Source organism: Canis lupus, chromosome 34, assembly GCF_011100685.1.
Source record: "Canis lupus familiaris isolate Mischka breed German Shepherd chromosome 34, alternate assembly UU_Cfam_GSD_1.0, whole genome shotgun sequence".
Taxonomy (NCBI): domain Eukaryota; kingdom Metazoa; phylum Chordata; class Mammalia; order Carnivora; family Canidae; genus Canis; species Canis lupus.
Window position 1 is genome coordinate 26,300,851 of NC_049255.1, and position 18,832 is coordinate 26,319,682.

Below are 18,832 nucleotides of genomic sequence, written 5' to 3' on the forward strand. Positions count from 1 at the left end.
AACAACATGTATCGACCTAGAGGATATTATGGTAAGTGAAATAAGTCAGACAAAAACAAAGACCATATGATTTCACTTACACATTGAAACTAAAAAACAAAACGAACAAACAAGAAGCAGAAACAGACCCATAAACACAGAGAACAAACGGATGGTTGCCAGAGGGAAGGAAGATTGGGGGATACGTAAAATGGATAAAGAGGAGAGGGAAATACAGGCTTTCAGTTATAGCATGAATAAGGCATGGGGATAAAAGGTATAGCATAGGAAGTATAGTACTTCCTATGCTATACCTTTGGTCAATGGTACTATAATAGTGTTGTATGGTAACAGATGGTAGCTACACTTGTGGTGAACATAGTATAACATAGAGACTTGCTGAATCACTATATTATACACATGAAACTAATGTAACATTGTCAACTATACTTCAAAAAAATAAAATAAAATGTTAATAGCAGCTATTACATGTTAATAGCATGTAATAAATGTTAATGCTTTTAAAAAAGGCATTTTACAAAATTTTATAACATGCTCTATGTCTCGAAAACTTACAGAGGCTTGCTATTTTGTGATATTTCTATTAAAAAATAAAGTTGACCTTTCAGTATCTAAGTGAGAAAGAAAAGTTATAATTGAATGTCTACTGAGAATCATTTTGGTTTTAAGTAAAAGGTTAGGAGTCTGTCCCCATTTGGACTTTTGGGACCAGAGGGAAAAAAATCCGGGAATAGCATTACAGATTATGATTTAATGTTACCTTGAATAGATAGCAAAAGGGGTTCTACTGAAAAAGACTTTTGAATTATGTTTGTCCCTCAGGGTTCTGAATCTTTCATTTACTTCCCCCCTCCACACACACAAAAGAAATAATATGTAATCTAAAGCCTGGAAAAGCAAGGAAAATAATTGGCTAAAGATCCCTCTAAAGGGGATCCCTGGGTGGCTCAGCAGTTTGGCACCTGCCTTCGGCCCAGGGCGTGATCCTGAAGACCTGGGATTGAGTCCCACATCGGGCTCCCTGCATGGAGCCTGCTTCTCCCTCTGCCTGTGTCTCTGCCTCTCTTTCTCTCTGTGTCTCTCATGAATAAATAAATAAAATCTTTAAAAAAATCCCTCACTTAGGGTGAGTACTGAAACAGTGTGTGCATTTCATTGATTGAGCTGCTGAGAACTTTGCTTACTAATAGTTATGCAACTTTTCAAACTTATTAATAATAATAACTTCATATTTTATATTTAGAAGAAACAGTGGACTTGGCATTCTTCAATTTAACCTCATGGTTTTTATCCTTGAAACACATGGGATGTGCATAATATGACATGTTCTTACATTTTGCTGCTTTCATAGAGGAAATAATGTCCTAGAATGATCCATTTGACAGGTTCACAAAGGAGAAATGTCAGGATCTCACCTTCAGAATTATGACTATCCTTTCTCTTCAGCAGGAAGCTTGCCTGGTTCAAAAGACCTTGTTCATCAGAAATCTGGGGGCGGGGGTGCCTCCTTCTATAAATCCTAGAGTTTACAGTACCTGAAAGACCAAATGAAGAGACCATCTCCTTTCAAATCCATTTGGTTAGTCATTAATAATAGAGAAAAGCAAGTGTTAGTTACTGATCCCTTTTGTTTAAAAATTATTCTCTTGTTAAAGGGATAGAGAAAATATTACTAGTAGATGTGCATTTTGGAAGGAAGACTATCAATCAAGAGATCTCAAATGAGTGAGGCACTTCTCAGTCTTCCTGGATTAGAAGCTCTGGTGCATTCATTGTTCTATTCAAGAACCTAGCCTAAGGTCAGGTGCACAGGAGGTACGCAACAAATATTTGTTGAATGAATAAATAAACCTATTTTCTAAGAAGCTAAGAATCAGTACTGATTTTAAGTACCATAGCTTTCCTGGAAGGTAGTTCTCTAAGGCTAGACGAATAAGTTGAATGTGAGTTGAGCCTTAAGAGAAGGGAGGAAAAAGGAAGGAATTCCAGAGAGAAAGACAGGCATAAATAGGTAACGTAGAGCCAAACATACTGAGCAGATATCAAGGCAGGAGACAGTTATGGTTGAGGATGAGGTGAGAAAAAGAAGCAGGGGCTTTGTGTGGAAGGCCTGAGCCAGCCATCTGGGAGCTCTGACTCTCCTATGGGTCACAAGGAGTCACTGTGGTTTGCTCCACTGGAGGAGAAAGTCAGGAGTGGGCAGGAAGACCAGTTAGGAGGCAATTGCTCTCTGGTCCACATGTCCAGATGAGAGTCTAACTTAGGGTACTGGCGGGGGCAATGGAGAAAGGAATTATATGGGGAAACATAGTGAACCATCCCTGTAGGATCTGTGAGATAAACTTGCAACTCTTTTCACTGGAATCACAGGAAGTGAATCAGTTAACTGTGGGCCGCTTTGACATAAAGTACGCTAGAATAAATTTTAAAGCAGAAAAAACTTTTCACTTATAAAACTGTTGTATTAGCTTTGCTTAACAGCTTTTTCAGAAATCCTCAAGTTCATTTAGTTTAAAAAATACACAAGAGTGGGGCAGCCCAGATGGCTCAGCGGTTTGGTGCCACCTTCAGCCCCGAGCGTGATCCTGGGGACCTGGGATCAAATCCCACTTTGGGCTCCCTGCATGGAGCCTGCTTCTCCCTCTGCCTGTGTCTCAGCCTCTCTGTGTCTCTCATGAATAAATAAATAAAATATTTTTTAAAAAATACACAAGAATACACAGAAACAAGGAAAAATTACCTCCAATCCCACTCCCACCTACTAAGATCACTGTTATTATTTTGGTGAATACCTTTCCACACATTCTTGTATGCACAAACACATACAAAGTATGATAGAATTTTATTAATTTGTTCCATATATGCTGTTCCAGAATCAATTTTCCTCACCCCTTAATATGTTGTAAATATTTTTCCAGGCTGACAAATATTGACCTACGTATCATAATGTCAGTTAGTCTCCCTATATCACAATGTTCTGTTACTGGATGTTTAGATTCTCTGTCTCTCTGTGATACCATAAACAATCCTGTCATTAACCTTATTATGCATATAATTTCCCATCTGTATGATTATCTCCATAATACAAATATAAGAAGTTGAATTGGCTAGGTCAAAAGTATATATAATTTAATGTTTTGATACATATTTCCAAACTGCTCTCCAGGAAAGCACATCCATTCATTTATTTACTCATTAACTATTTCTTGAACATCTACTCTGTACCAAGCATTATATTATATGCTGAAATACAACAGTGAATAACATGGACAAAGTTCCTGCCCTCAGGGACTGTACATTTTAATGCAGAACAACAGACAATAAACAAACAACTAACATAAACACTGTCAAGTAGTGATAACTGCTAGGAAAGCAAAATGAAACAGTAGAAGGCTGGAGAGTCAGAGTCAGCAACTAGGAAGAAGACACATGTGATCGGACCCGGGAGGATAACTGAGGGTAACAGTGGTACAGTGGAGAAGGAACAGAAAGTGCAAAAAAATCTGATGTGAGAACCTCCCTCACATGTTTCAAGGCCAGAAAGGCAGTGACTCTGGAGAGGCATGGGAAATGTGGGTGGATAGGTAGCCAGGTCAGACAGAGAATGTACACCAGGAGCAGTGTCCATGAGGGGCTTCGCAGTCATTCATAGAAGTGTTTGGATCCATTATGATATTTGCCAAAGGGATCTGAGATTCTAGTCTGAGAATACTAAAAAAGAAAGGAGAAAGATGGAACCTGGTCTACTTTTGTGTCTTGTCTCTTTTTGGTCTTCTATTTACTAGACATTGTTTAGTGGATCTCTGTATTCTTCTCTATCCTTTCTTCCATACCCCTGGGGTCCAGTGAGGATGGAATACAGGTAATACTACTTGGGAGATAATTTAAGCTTTCCTTAGGTTCATTTTACAAGTCTTCTTATGAGGTCTTACTATATACCTCCTAACTTTAAGCAGATGTGAAAGCTCCTTTTGCCAGCTTCTTGACTACACTGAGAAATTGTGTGCTCCCCTGACTGGAGACCTCTGTCATCTTTTTATTTTTTTAAGACTTACTTATTTGAGAAAAAGAGAGAGAGAGAGAGAGCAGGTGGAAAAGAGTCTTAAGCAGACTCCTCGCCCTGAGTCAGGGCTCAATATCATGATCCTGAGATCATGACCTGAACTGAAATCAAGAGTTGGACACTTAACCAACTGAGCCTCCCAGGCATCCCAAGACCTCTGTCATCTTAATTAAAATTCAGACAGCAACATGGGCTCATTACAGCTGATTTATATTAATTTTCCCCAAGCCATCTAACATAGAATCTTTAACACAGAAGGTGGTATAAATATAAATATTTGCTGGCTAAATAGAAGAATGTATTGACAACTCTTCTCTAAGAGTATCTTTACTTTGTAGGTGCTCTTCTATTACTTTGACTAGCATCAATTTCAGAGGACCCAATTCTGAGCCCTGCCTTTGGGTGCCTTCTTACAACTGCTGGGAAGATCCAAGGAATTTAAATGTAACAAAGGAGAGCACTGACAGTATTTGGGACACAGGTTTGAGTAAATCCAGGTCTTCACTCTGCACCAAAAAATCTGCCTAGGATCACGATTTATTCTACTGTGATACTTTAGAAGTCACACAGAAGAAAATAAGCTAAATAAGAGCAAAAGAAATATCCAAAAAATTAACTTCAGGAGAAAAGGTGACTTGCTGACAAGGGAAATTGTGATGTTGGTTAATTTACTGTTCTTTAAACAAAATTAATGATAACATTTCCTTCTGGTTATAAAAGTAATTCATACCATTGTAGAAAAATGTTTCACTACTGAAAAGCATAAGGTAGAAAATAAAAATTACCCAATAACCCATTATCCAGGGACAGTCACTGTTGAAATTTTGTTGAATTTCCTTCCATTTCAAACATAATTAATGATCTTACTCTACATACATAGTCTTACATCCTTCTTTCTCCCCTGACAACAAATTCTGAACATTTTCCCAATAGCATGTTTTTTAAAAGACTTATTTATTTGAGGGGAGGAGTAGAGGGAGAGAATCCAAGCCACCCAGGTGCCCCCTAATAATATGCTTTAATATTATTAGTAAAAGATACATAATATTCCAATTATGGCTTTGTCATAATTGATACACCTATTATGGACAATTGTTTTCAGCCTATAATATAAAACCTTATAGTATTGGAAAGAATACTCTTATATCTGATGGTCATCCAAATTTCTTATCAATGCCCTGAACTAGAGCCTCAGAAATGTAACTGTTTGGCCAAAATATATGATGTTTTAAAAGTCTTTTGCTAAGTATTTCAAAATTACTTTCCAGAAAAGTCATATTGATTTACATTCCCTTCCTACTACCCTCAACCATCCTTGTCACCCCATTATATACTAAGAGACTAGGAAAGATAGGCTGGGTTCAAATCCCAGCCCCACCCTCTTAGGAAAGTTATTCAATCTCACGAAAGCTCACTTTTCTCATCTATAAAGCGGGAATAGTAAAGGTATCCACCTCATAGGATGTTATAAAGTATAATGAAATGATAACATGAAATTGCCTACTGCAGACCTTGGCACCTAACCAGTTATCAATAAATGTTATCAACTTGTACCAGTAACCAGTAAAACCACTCTTTCCGAATCACTCCTAGCCAGTGTAAATATTTGGGTGCAAAAATCCCCTAACACAATCAGAAAAAGTACCAAGCTTCCCTGTTTAATAAGACTGTTTATAGCTGAAGTCACGCATTGTATTCACACACAAAGCCTCAGTATTCTGAAAATAGCAGCCTCTTTAGTTACCACCTGGAAACAAAGAGGATCTTCTGAAAGGTGTTTTCTGCCCTTTATACATTATTTCCACAACGGTATTTAATATTTTTCTTTTATTATTTCAAAGGAAACATATTTACTTAAGGGGCAAAGCTAAAAATTGGAAAATATTGCAGCTCAAACATTGCTGTGTAAATCAGCAGCAGCAGCAGGCCTCACAGTATATGATAATCTACTACATTTTGGTTGTAGCCTTTTGAAAGAAATCAATGTGGTTTTTGTTTTAATGTCCCTGAGCAACTTCACTAAGAATTTCATTCCAATTAATTTGAAAGATCTGCTGGAACTTTGTGTGGAATTCAATGTGTTGTCATTTGGCTGTCAACTTTTGAACTTTTGGTTGAGGTGATCCCAAGATAAATGAAATCATTTAAAGCCGTTTATCAGATGGAGGCCCCAAAACTGTTGTGTGAAATCAGTTTAGCTCTATTTAAATCCAAAATAGATCATTTTCAATTGTTTTACAAGAATACATTCACTTAATTTTTTATAAAGATATTTACTGGGTATGGGAACATTAGTATTCAGCTCTAGAGAGAAACAACTCAAAACTGTTCTGTGTTTCTTGTCTAAGAGGGTATTACCACCAGTGGAATAAATATACAATGTGTTCTAGGTTCTTTGAAGTTCCTTGACATTAGGTAAATTTGTGTCATTATTTAGGAGAGAAACCCTGGGATATTTCATGCTGTAAAAACAACAGAGGAAATGAAATTGTTGGATATCAGCAAAGGTTCAGGCTGCTATTATCACCTGGGGGTTCTTTGGAAATCTACTAAATAAAAAGCTTTGGTTTACTGCCAAAAGGTAGCATTTGGGAACAGAAAACTGATTCAACTCTTCCCTTTCTGAAGTATAAATAAGCCCAGTGTTTGCCTGTCCCACTTCCTTCTCCCTACACTGAGATCAGTATTATCAGACCCTATAAATTTCTCATGCAGTGGCTCATCAAATAAACAGAGGCATTTGATAACACACGGTTGGGTTTAGATGTCTTCCTGTCTGTTTTGGCCAGAAGAAATGGGTAATGCCCCCTGTGATATGGATTAGGGGAAAATTCTGACTTCAAGTTGCCCAGAACCTGATCCCACCTAGATTGCTTCCAACTCCCCACCACTACAAAGAATGACTTGCTGGACATCCTTGCCTATGTCCCTTTGTGAGCCTGTGTAAGGGTCTCTTTGGGATAGACACCCAAGGTAGAACACTGCGTCATCGGGTGTGCATATTTGTAACCTGGCACAGCCAGATGACAGAACATAGTTGCATCAGTCTACTCGCATTATATAAAGTATTCTGGAACCCAGCATTTCCCCCCAGCACTTGTCAGTATCCAATATTCTAATTTTTGCCAATCTAATAGGTATAAAGCAATATCTCCTTTTATTTTGTGTGTGTGTGTTTTTCTGACTATAATATATCCGAGCATCTCGTTATGTTGGTTAGCCTTGGGGATTTCCTCTCTGTAAATCACCTGTTCATAAGCTTTGCTCATTTTCACTGGGGTTTCTGTCTTTTTCTTATTGACGTGCAGAAGGTCCACGTATACTCTCCTATTAGACATTGCAAAATATCTTCTCCCAATCAGCCAGCTGTCTATTAACTGTCCATGGTTAACAGGAATCCATACTACAGAAATTCTTAGTTGTTATGTAACCAAATTTATCAGTATTTTGCCTTATGGCTTGGGGCTTTAATGTTTTTAAGAAGTCCTTCCCATCCTTGAGTGACAAAGACAGCCTCCTACATTTTCATCTAGTACTATAATTATTTTACTTTTCCTATTTAGTATTTAATCCACTTCTGAGTGGATTTACATGAGTATGCTGTTTTAGGTTGGAGTCCAGTTTTATATTTTATCATATAGTAAACATTTTCTACTAAACAACCCATGCTTTCCTCATTGACCTGGTTGCCATCTGAATGTTATACGAAATACTCATACGTACAAATCTGTCTCTAATCTCTCTATTTTGTTTCAGTGGTCTATGTGGCTGTTCTACTGCCAAACACTATTCTTATTACTGTTGTTTTGGACACTGTCTTTATAGCTAGGGCTACTCCTCCTGTTTATTACTCTTTTACAAGTTTAGTTTAGATATTCATGGGCTTTTACTCTTACGTATACATTTTAGAGGAGGCTTATTATTAACTTCCTCAGAAAATTATTTGTAATTTGCATTGGGATTGCATTGAGTATATGAATTAATTAGAATAGACTTGAGCTCTTTATATATTAACATCTTCCACCCAAGGGCATGGAATGTGTTTCCATTTAAATTAAATCACTCTAGGTTCTTTTTTTTTTTTTTTTTTTTTTTAAAGATTTTATTTATTTATTCATGATAGTCACAGAGAGAGAGAGAGAGGCAGAGACACAGGCAGAGGGAGAAGCAGGCTCCATGCACCGGGAGCCTGATGTGGGATTCGATCCCGGGTCTCCAGGATCGCGCCCTAGGCCAAAGGCAGGCGCCAAACCACTGCGCCACCCAGGGATCCCCACTCTAGGTTCTTGATTAGACTTTAAAACTTTTTTTCCAAAGACTATTCCATACTTACACTAACTCATGTAATAATCATAACAACCATTTAGTCTTTTATTATCATCATTTTCCAAATGAGAAAATTGAGCCCAGAGAAATAAGGGACTTGCCCAAGAACTCCCAGCAAGTAAGTAAAGTAAGTAACAGAGCCTATGTTCAAATATAGTCCATACTTTAACCACAGTACCACCTCTCAATTTACAGGCAGTTATTTTTTATTGTTTGGCTACTACTGTGAATAGCATCTTCTTTGTATTATCACTTATTAATTATCTGGGGTATTATTTTTATTATATTTTCTAATTGATTGTTGCAGCTGTAGAGAAATGGTCTGTTTTTTTAAAGTTTAATTCCAGTATAGTTAACATACAGTGAATGTTATATTAGCTTCAGGTGTACAATACAGTGATTCAACAATTCCAAGTATCACCCAGTAGGTTTTTATTTTAATTCCAGAAATGTAGTTGATTTTTAAAGCTGATATTTGCATCCAGGGAAGTTGCTGATTCCTCTAGCTAGTTCTATGGTCCATTGTTTCCATTGCTTTTTTTTTTTTTTTTTTTTGTATATCACCTGTCAATAATGACCATTTTATCTTTTTCTTTCCAATTTTTAACTCTCTCATTTCTTTTTCTTGCCTTATAGCATTGGCCCAGACTTCCAGTAAATGGTAGCGCAATGCTGTTCCAGAAGGTTTTCATTTTATCTTGGCTATAACACATACAGCTATAACATATATGCAGCACATCAGAGAACCATTTTACAAAAGCATAGGTTAGAAATAGTGTCTCATGGTCAAGAATCCATTCTAAGCAGATAGGCCCTATGCTTATCTATGCCACAGAAATTACTTTTCTATAAGAGATAGCCCTTCCAGGGGAGACATAACTCAGTTGTGATAAACTTGACTTCATTCTGACTTTAAGTATATTTAATTCCATCCTAAAGCCCTATAGCAACAACACAGATCTGCACCTGCCACTTGCTTCATACAATCTGCTAAATGCAATTGTTTCTGACAACACATTGGTCTCCATCCCTACGGGGGAATTCACAGACCGTGGCATTGGAAGGAGGCTTAGAGATCAACTATTGCTCTCACTTTACACACATCTAAAAGTCCCTATAGTGGGTACCTCATTACCCTTGAGAAGATGACCCACTTTCTGGGGCTGATGCTAACAACTGAGAGAGCTTATATCAGAGACCAGGGGCTAACACAGCTTTCTCCTAATTGGCTTCATCACTCCATCTTCAACTGGCCCTGCTTAGTGATCATGGCAGCATCTCAAGGTTTCCATTGATTCATCTATCCTGACTTCAATGGGGCACAAAAGTGGGTACCAGTGGCTCCATTATGTAGTCCTGAGGCCTGGGTACAGTCAGACCCATCAGAAGCTCTGAGTAGGTGGCCAAACACACCCCTCCCTTTCACACATACCCAGGGTGACTAACACTTGTGGTAGAGATGAGTGAACTGAAAAGCCCCACAGAAACCTCAAACCCATTACATCCAAAATGGAACTTCTCACCGTCTCCTCCAAACTCACTCCTTCTTACAGTAACCCCGGTCCAGGCCCTGGAGCAATCTCCATTCAGCCATTCTCAGCACCTTCCTGTTCGACACACCTGAGGAGTTACCAAGCCTTGGCCACTCAGCACCCTGAGGGTCTCACCTGCCCACTCTTTCCTCCCCATTCTGACTGGGGCCATACCCTCCCAGCTGCTCTTCTCTACTCCTGACTCCTAGGATCTACCTCCATACTACTGCTGAAGGGAATCTTCCCATCATGCCTATCTAACCATGTCTCCTGCCTGAAACCTTAGAAGGCTCCCCACTACCCTCAAAACAGATGCTCCTTAGTGTGGCATCTACCACCCTCATAGCACAGCCTCACTGCTCTCTCCAACCTCACACCCTGATGGCAGGACCCCCAGAGCTCCACCTCCCTCTACCCTCCCTGCCCGTGCTTCTGATTCTTGTTCCATCACCTCAGAACCTGCATCCCATTTATTGGGAACAGTCTCGTGCCCCTAGGAGCATGCTGGGGAGCCATGCTCCTGGGAGCCTCACCCCCTTGTCCTGCTGAGGTGCTCTCTCTCTGGGCTTCTCCCAAGCCCCGTGCATCCATCCCGGTAAATGATAACGTCCCCTCCTGGACGCTGTACGGAACTGGATGCTCTATGACAGTAGTCATTGCATAGCCAGTCTGGTTTCACCCCTTTTCATATTTAAGATTGAATAAAATACATGGAGTCAGATTTAGTGTGGGAGTGCCCCCCGGGACCTGTTCGCCACTGGGTGTCCCTCGCCTAGCGCAATGCCCGCCTGGCACACCGCGGACCATGGGAATGAAGCAGTGATGAGTGGGTGGCTGCTGAACGGACGCACGAGCTGCCCTTGCCCTTTCAGGACCCGGTGGGAGTCAGGATCGCGGCCCATCCTGGATACACTCGGCGCTCCGTCGGCAGGGGGCGTCTGAGCCCCGGGGACCCCGGTGGCCCGCAAGGGGTCGGGCGTGCCCGGGGGACCCTGCGCCACCGACTCTGCGCGAATTTCGCTTTCGCTTCGGGCCAGCTGGAGGCGGCGGGGCCGTCCCCGGAACGGCTGCGGCCGAGCACCCGCGGAGTTAATCCGAAAGCGCCGCAAACCCCGCGGGCCCAGCTCCACGTGTCACCGAGAAGCTGATGTAGAGAGAGACAGAGAGAGAAAGCAAGCCGGACACCGGAGTCCCGGGAAAGTCCTGGCGCGCCTCGGGCCAATTATAAAAATGTGACCCCCCGGGTCGGCCTCCCACCGCCGCCCTCCCCTGCCGCGTCCGCAGTCCGCGTCCAGCGCCCGCCGGGGTCCACGCAGCGCCCGCCCAGCATGTGCCCGCCGCGCGGTGAGTACGGCCCGCTGGAGGCTCGGCGGCGCCCGGGGCAGGACGCGGAGGCTCGGCGGCGCCCGGGGGAGGACGCGGGGGGCTCGGCGGCGCCCGGGGCAGGACGCGGGGGGCTCGGCGGCGCCCGGGGGAGGACGCGGGGGGCTCGGCGGCGCCCGGGGCAGGACGCGGGAGGCTCGGCGGCGCCCGGGGGAGGACGCGGGGGGCTCGGCGGCGCCCGGGGCAGGACGCGGGGGGCTCGGCGGCGCCCGGGGCAGGACGCGGGGGGCTCGGCGGCGCCCGGGGCAGGACGCGGGGGGCTCGGCGGCGCCCGGGGCAGGACGCGGGGGGCTCGGCGGCGCCCGGGGGAGGACGCGGGGGGCTCGGCGGCGCCCGGGGGAGGACGCGGGGGGCTCGGCGGCGCCCGGGGCAGGACGCGGGGGGCTCGGCGGCGCCCGGGGCAGGACGCGGGGGCTCGGCGGCGCCCGGGGCAGGACGCGGGGGGCTCGGCGGCGCCCGGGGCAGGACGCGGGGGCTCGGCGGCGCCCGGGGGAGGACGCGGGGGGCTCGGCGGCGCCCGGGGCAGGACGCGGGGGCTCGGCGGCGCCCTGGGGAGGACGCGGGGGGCTCGGCGGCGGTCGTCCGGGGGAGGAGCACAGTCCGCCGCCTGGTGCGGAGCGGAAAGACAGGACGACTGTGCCGTAGGACATGGTCTCCTCGTCGGGAGACCGCCTCGCGGGCTCTCCTCAGGCCCACTTCGCAGATTTGAAACTGAGGCCCCACGGGCCGCCTTTCTCTCTGGGTCCCTCAGTCCCACGGCTAAAGAGGGCACATCCCAGCCAGCTTCAGAGGGAGGCTTTGTCGGCCCCACTGTTTCCCAACCACGGGGCCACGAGCCTGGGCTAGTCCCTTCACTTCCTGGCCTCAGTTTCCCTGCTGGTGAATTAGTGGCTTTTTCGGGGTGAGCTCTGAATCCAGCACCCTTGTCTGAGCTCGTTAGGGGGCCCTCTCAGGGAGCTGGCTTCTGGCCCTACATTAAAGCCCCGCCTTCCAAGAACCTGATTCATTTCTCAGGTGTTGAAGACGATGGGGAACGGTGGAGGGAGCTTGGTGTCGGTTAAGATGTGGACGGGTGGACATGACCAGAATGGATGGAAGGTAGAGGCAGGCCAAACCAAGCTGACAAGCTCAGCCTGCTCCTTGCTTCTTTTCCAGGCCTCCTCCTTGTGACCATCCTGGTCCTGCTAAGCCACCTGGACCACCTTACTTGGGCCAGGAGCCTCCCCACAGCCTCACCAAGCCCAGGAATATTCCAGTGCCTCAACCACTCCCAAAACCTGCTGAGAGCCGTCAGCAACACGCTTCAGAAGGTGAGTCTTTCAATATTCTTGTTCCCATTTTGCAGCCATCTAGGGAAGGAGTTTGTCTGAACCCTCCTGTCACCGGAAAGAATTGCAGAGAAACTTAGGGCGTTAATCAGGAGCTGTCAAGAGGGGGAGAGGGAACTTTACAGTGGGCCCAACTATTAGCTAGCAAGTCTCAATGAAATTGTGTCTCCAGAGAAACCAAGAGTGGTAATAAATTATAATGGCATTCATTGTGGCTATGTCTACACAGAGGAAAGTGGATGTTTACAGTGTTCCCTGTAGCCTGCCAACAGAGATGGAATTGTGTCAGGCCTACACTGTTCCTCTGACACACTTATCAATCCAGGAAACCGTTATTAGGTGCTGCCTCTGTGCTCTAGGGGCTACAACGATGAATTAGACTCGCCCCTCACACTGCTCATCAGCTTCTGATGTGCTGATGCAATTCTTTGAGCAACACATTTCAGGGGGCCTGTGACAGTGTGTCTCAAGCCTTCATTTTCTAGGGAGATTGTTGTCTAATATTATTTACAGTTTCATTCATTTTTTTTGGTTTCATATTTTAATGCAAAAACATTCTTTTTTTTTTTCTTTTAAAAGTGCTTCTGTACCTATAGCTCTTTTGGAACAGCAAAGACTGATGTTTTAAAAGCTGTCTTTTGCCTTCCTATTCTCTAGTGATTCTTTCCTGAATATTTTCTAGCTTGTTGTTTTATGAGTATCTTAAAATAAGCTCAATACCACAAGGCCTTCTTAAAAAATTCTTTTCACCTTCTAATCTTGCACAATGTGCTGCCAATTGCTCCTCATAGTTTAGTCAATCTTAATTAAAAAGGCAGCTCACCAAGTGAAAACTGCAGAGAAAAGTCCTTTGACTTCTGAAGAAGGTTTCAAAATGGATAAAATTTAGGAGCTGCAATTTAAATAGAGGCTTTAGGGGCACCTGGGTGGCTCACTGTTAGAGCACCTGCCTTTGGCTCAGGGCATGATCCCAGGGTCCTGGGATGGAGTCCCACATCAGGCTCCCCACAGGGAGCCTGCTTCACCTCCTGCCTGTGTCTCTGCCTCTCTCTGTGTCTCTCAAGAATAAATAAATAACATATTTTTTAAAATAATATAAAAATAGAGGCTTTATTGATGGAGCTAACTCTGGTCCCCAAGTACAGCACTAAAAGTCAAAAGATTGCAGCATGCAATTTGATATTTTTTTCTATCATTCCTTTATCAAATTTGCTAGAACAAATGAGCTGGCTACCTACAGAAAAAAGAGGTGGCAAATGCATGCAATTCACAACCCACAGATTTGTAGAGTTTGGCCTATACCTATTGTCTTTTATTTTGATTTTGGGTTTGATGCCATTGAAAAAGTAGACCTTTCATATAAGAATCCAAATTTCTGGCTTCTCTAGAAAAGATCAGAAGAACTACAGTGGAGGGCCCGTATTTCCAAATTTAACTCCTTACCACCTGCTCAGGATAGTGGCTGCCCACGTGTGTGTGAACACCTCCAGGAATAGTGTATAGTTTCTGCTATACACTATTCCTGTTGCTGCTGCTGTAACAAATTACCACAATGAAAGTGGCTTTAAACAACAACAATTTATTATCTTACAGCTCTGGAGTTCAGAAATCTGAAATAGGCTAGAATCCAGGTGTGAACAGAGTTGTGTCCCTTTTTGGGGACTCTAGGGGAGAATCCATTTTCTTGCCTCTTCCAGCTTCTGGGGGCAGCCCACATTCCTTGGTGTATGGCCCCCTTCCATCTTCAAAGCCAGTAATGGTCAACTCAGTCTTCTTCATGCTGCATTGCTCTGACGTTGACTCTCCTGCCTCCTTCCGTTTATAATGACTCAGCAATTACATTGGACCCACCCAGATAATCCAAGATAACCTCCCTATTTAAGGTCAGCTGATTAATGACCTTCATTTCATCAGCAACCCTAATTCCTCTTGGCCGGGGAACACATTCTCACGTTCCAGGGATCAGGAAGTGGATGGCAGGGTGGAGGCATGGGGCATTATGCTGCCTACCACAGACAGAGGTTTTACTACTTGTTTCCAAACATGTTCTGCATCTCAAGCCTTCATTATGGGTCTTGTGTTACCTCTGCCTGAATTTCTCTCTCCTCTGCCTATCGAGCTTCTCCTCCTCTTAATGCAGATGTCCCATCTCTGGTGAGCTGTCATACCCCTCTCAGTACTTCTCACCCGCTGACATGACTCCTAGTCATTTAGGCACTTTCCTGTCTCTTTCCTGGAATCTGGGAAGGGAGCAGGAGATAATGGTCCTCTTCCTTAGTACAGTAAGTCCCCCCTTATCCAAGGGGGATACTTTCTGAGACCCCCAGTGGACTTCTGAAGCTGCAGCCAGTACTGAAGCCTATATTGTGTTTTAACAATATGTTTGAATGTGCTCTCTAAATATCTTACTGTATTCACCCTTCTTTATTTATGTGATGATGTGAAATGATAAAATGCCCATGTGATGAGATGAAGTGAATGACCCAGGCATTGTGACGTATAGCATTAGGCTACCATTAACCTTTTGACTATGCATTGGAAGGAGGATCATCTCCTTCCAGAGCACAGTTGCTGTCACATAACTGAAACCAGGGAAAGCGAAGCCACACATAAGAGGGACAACTTACTCACACACCTTAGGCTTGATGAATGAATGGCATGAAGTGATTTCAATCTTCAGTCAAATTTACTGACTTTTTAGAGAAATTTCCTAAATATGTTCAACGATGCTTTCCAGCATGTTTAGAAGATGATACCTGTGTGTGTGGCTGTGTGTGTATGTATACCGCAAACTAAATCTCCACTCGTCTTTAGGGCTACATGTTTGTTATATCCATCAAGTTGTGACCTTAACAGTTCTGCCTTTAGAAGTTATACTTTAAAAGGATATTCATAAAACACTGGTGTTTTGGCAAAAGGAAAAAACTGTTTTCACCAGAAGCAAGTGTCACAGCGTGGCATAGATGCTGATTAGCATAGCCTGTTGAAATGATTTATAGTGTTTACATAATGGAAAAACATATCACCCAGAGAAACATGTCCTAAGCAAAGGGAAAGGAGGGAGAAAGAATGTAAATAACCTGTTTCCTTTTGTCTTATGAAGATCTCAAATTTCCTACGGGTCAAAGAGATAGATGTCAGGGGCAGCCAGCTCTCTCTTTGCTGGCACCCTGCAGTGCCAGCCTCATCTGAAGCCAGGTGCCTTATTAATATTATAAACTGAGTTATTCTTTATGTTTTTTACAGGCCAGACAAACTCTAGAATTATATTCCTGCACTTCCGAAGAGATTGATCATGAAGATATCACAAAGGATAAAACCAGCACAGTGGAGGCCTGCTTACCACTGGAATTAACCATGGTATACATGATTTTCTTCCTGGAGCATGTAATACAATTAAGCGCTATGCACCAAACCTCATCTTCTTCCAAAACTGTACATGTTTCTGGTCTCCATCATCATGAGATTTTAACAGGTCCCACTTCAGAAGTTAGATTTTAAAAAATATATATAAAACAAATATGTGGGGATCCCTGGGTGGCACAGTGGTTTGGCACCTGCCTTTGGCCCAGGGCGCGATCCTGGAGACCCGGGATCGAGTCCCACGTCGGGGTCCCGGTGCATGGAGCCTGCTTCTCCCTCTGCCTGTCTCTCTCTCTCTCTCTCTCTCTCTCTGTGACTATCATAAATAAAAAAAAAAAGAAAAAATGTCTTTTACAACAATGTGGATGTGCTTAATACTATTAACTGTATACTTAAGAGTAGTTAAAATGATAAATTTTATGGTATGTGCTTTTTTTTAACCATAATAAAAAAAAAAAGATACCTTTGGGAAAAGTCAGGAAAAGTGTATGTTAAGAATTGATACCGTTGATGTGATTTTTTTTTTTTTTTGTCTCTAGAATGAGAGTTGCCTGGCTTCCAGAGAGATCTCTTTGATAACTGTAAGTCAGAAAATTAAAAGTTTCAGCCCATATGATGAATTCATATCATTGATGTCTCATTATTTTTTCTTCTAGAACGGGAGTTGCCTGGCCTCTGGAAAGGCCTCTTTTATGACGGTAAGACACAAAACTCTTTCTTTCCTCAAATGCAATGCGGGGGAAACATTTTTAGCCATCTCAATTGTTTCTTCCCTCTTTTGTCATATCACTTAGGTCCTGTGCCTTAGCAGCATCTATGAGGACTTGAAGATGTACCAGATGGAATTCAAGGCCATGAACGCAAAGCTTTTAATGGATCCCAAGAGGCAGATCTTTCTGGATCAAAACATGCTGACAGCTATCGATGAGCTGTTACAGGTAAGACCTTTGTACTACCAGTAAGAGCGCCTTCTTGATGCTGAGACAGGGTCCATGATGATATAAAATCACCCCTTCCTAGATTGGGAGAGGCCTGAAATCCCCTCCCTAGATCTTCTGCAGAGCCTCTTGACAATGGGCATTTGTGAGCAGGTCACGGTAAGAAAAGCAGACTCCCACTTGTTGATCATGTGGCACAGACCAGGCTCTCTGCAGATGTTTTCATACCTTTTCTTTTATGGTCCCACGACAACCACATGGGGTATATCCAAAGGTTAGACTTAGCCCCTTATCCCCGTGGCTTGTAAGTGGCTGAGCCAGGATTTAAACCCCCATCCAAGGGATTTCACTACTTATCTTCTCACTCACTTCCAAAGGCTCCAGGATGTGCAGTGAGGGACCAGCATGCATATCTGCAAATATTGTCAGAGAAAACAAGTGGGGCTGATGCCTGGGTATGACCCATTTTGAACTAAAATGTGTATGAAATAAGAGTGACCTATCATATCACCTAGGACATCCACAATGTCACCCATAGACAAGAATTTGCTTTGTAATTTTCTGATGCTGTAATTTTCAGCATGTGATGCTAATACAAAACATAGAAATATCCACTTGAGAAAGGGCAGGGTACATTCTGTGGTGACCAGGGCATGGGATAAAAATTAGTGTGGTATCAGGAATCACTGTTTGAAAAAGAACGTATTCCCCTTTCTTTCTTTCAAATTACCATTTGAAAGGCAACGAACTTCATGTAAATATCAAAGAATGTTCCCATCTAGAGAGGTTTCTTTTTGTTTTGTTTTGTTTTGTTTTTCCCATCTAGAGAGTTATTTCATTTTCAGGCCCAAGAGTTGGGTGATTTGAGCTTTGGAATCCATTCTACCAGGAATCAGAAAACCATGCCCAAACCATTCACCTCCTCTGGGACTTGTATTTTCCCTTGTAAAACTGGCATGATCTTACCTACCCTACCTTTCTCTTAGCCTTTTTGCAAGGAACAAGTAGAAGTATTGATCATTGTGCAAATGTAAGATCTTGCATCGTGTTATCAAATTAAAAGGTTAAAAGTGAGAGATGCATTGCCAGGTTTGTTCACCTGGCACACATGAGTGTCTGGGGCAAACAGGTCTGTTACTCAAGGAGTTCTGATCAGTAGCAATCCATCACCTCTCTGTTCTAAAAAGGACTTAGCTTCTTAGTCTGACATATAAAAATTAATTAGATATTGCAGCAGATGTCATCTTAACAGAATTGTTCCTTTCTAAAATGCAACTCCCACTGATGATTTTCTAAATAGCTTTAAGGGTCTTTTCAGAGCTCACTGAAGATACATGTGCTTGGATAATGAGTATTTCTTCTCTCAGGTCCTGCCTGGCCATCTGGCTGGGAGTGGATTTGGGTCGGGTTTAGGAGATGTAATGAGGGAGTGGGTTGCAGGCTCTGAGGCATGTATTGGCTTCACCCATTTTTACAGATAAATGTTTTAATTTTGGAATACCATATATGTCATCCTTAATATTTATCCTCATAGGCCCTGAATTTCAACAGTGTGACTGTGCCACAGAAATCCTCCCTTGAAGAGCCGGATTTTTATAAAACTAAAATCAAGCTCTGCATACTTCTTCATGCTTTCAGAATTCGTGCGGTGACCATCGATAGAATGATGAGTTATCTGAATTCTTCCTAAAAAGCTGAGGTCTCTCTCGACTTTAAAGTCATTCTTATAAAAATGTGAACCAAAAGAATTTTTCATAAGATAGGGGTTAAGAACCAGGGAGGGGGTGGCTTGACCTGGTCCTACTTAAGCTAGTACGATAATTCTCATGCTTGTTTACATTAGTTGCCACTCAAATTTTGAAAGATGTGACTGTTATATCCACACGATGCCTTTGACCA

At 43.1% G+C, this 18,832-nt stretch overlaps 1 protein-coding gene across 1 annotated transcript; it reads left to right on the plus strand.

Annotated features, from left to right (window-relative positions):
* Positions 1-11,249: 11,249 nt before the first annotated feature.
* Positions 11,250-18,623, plus strand: IL12A (interleukin 12A). The gene is given in 7 exon segments (NM_001003293.2): positions 11,250-11,265; positions 12,460-12,614; positions 15,879-15,992; positions 16,535-16,576; positions 16,652-16,693; positions 16,790-16,933; positions 18,468-18,623. Coding segments are annotated over 7 exon segments (669 nt in total).
* Positions 18,624-18,832: the final 209 nt, after the last annotated feature.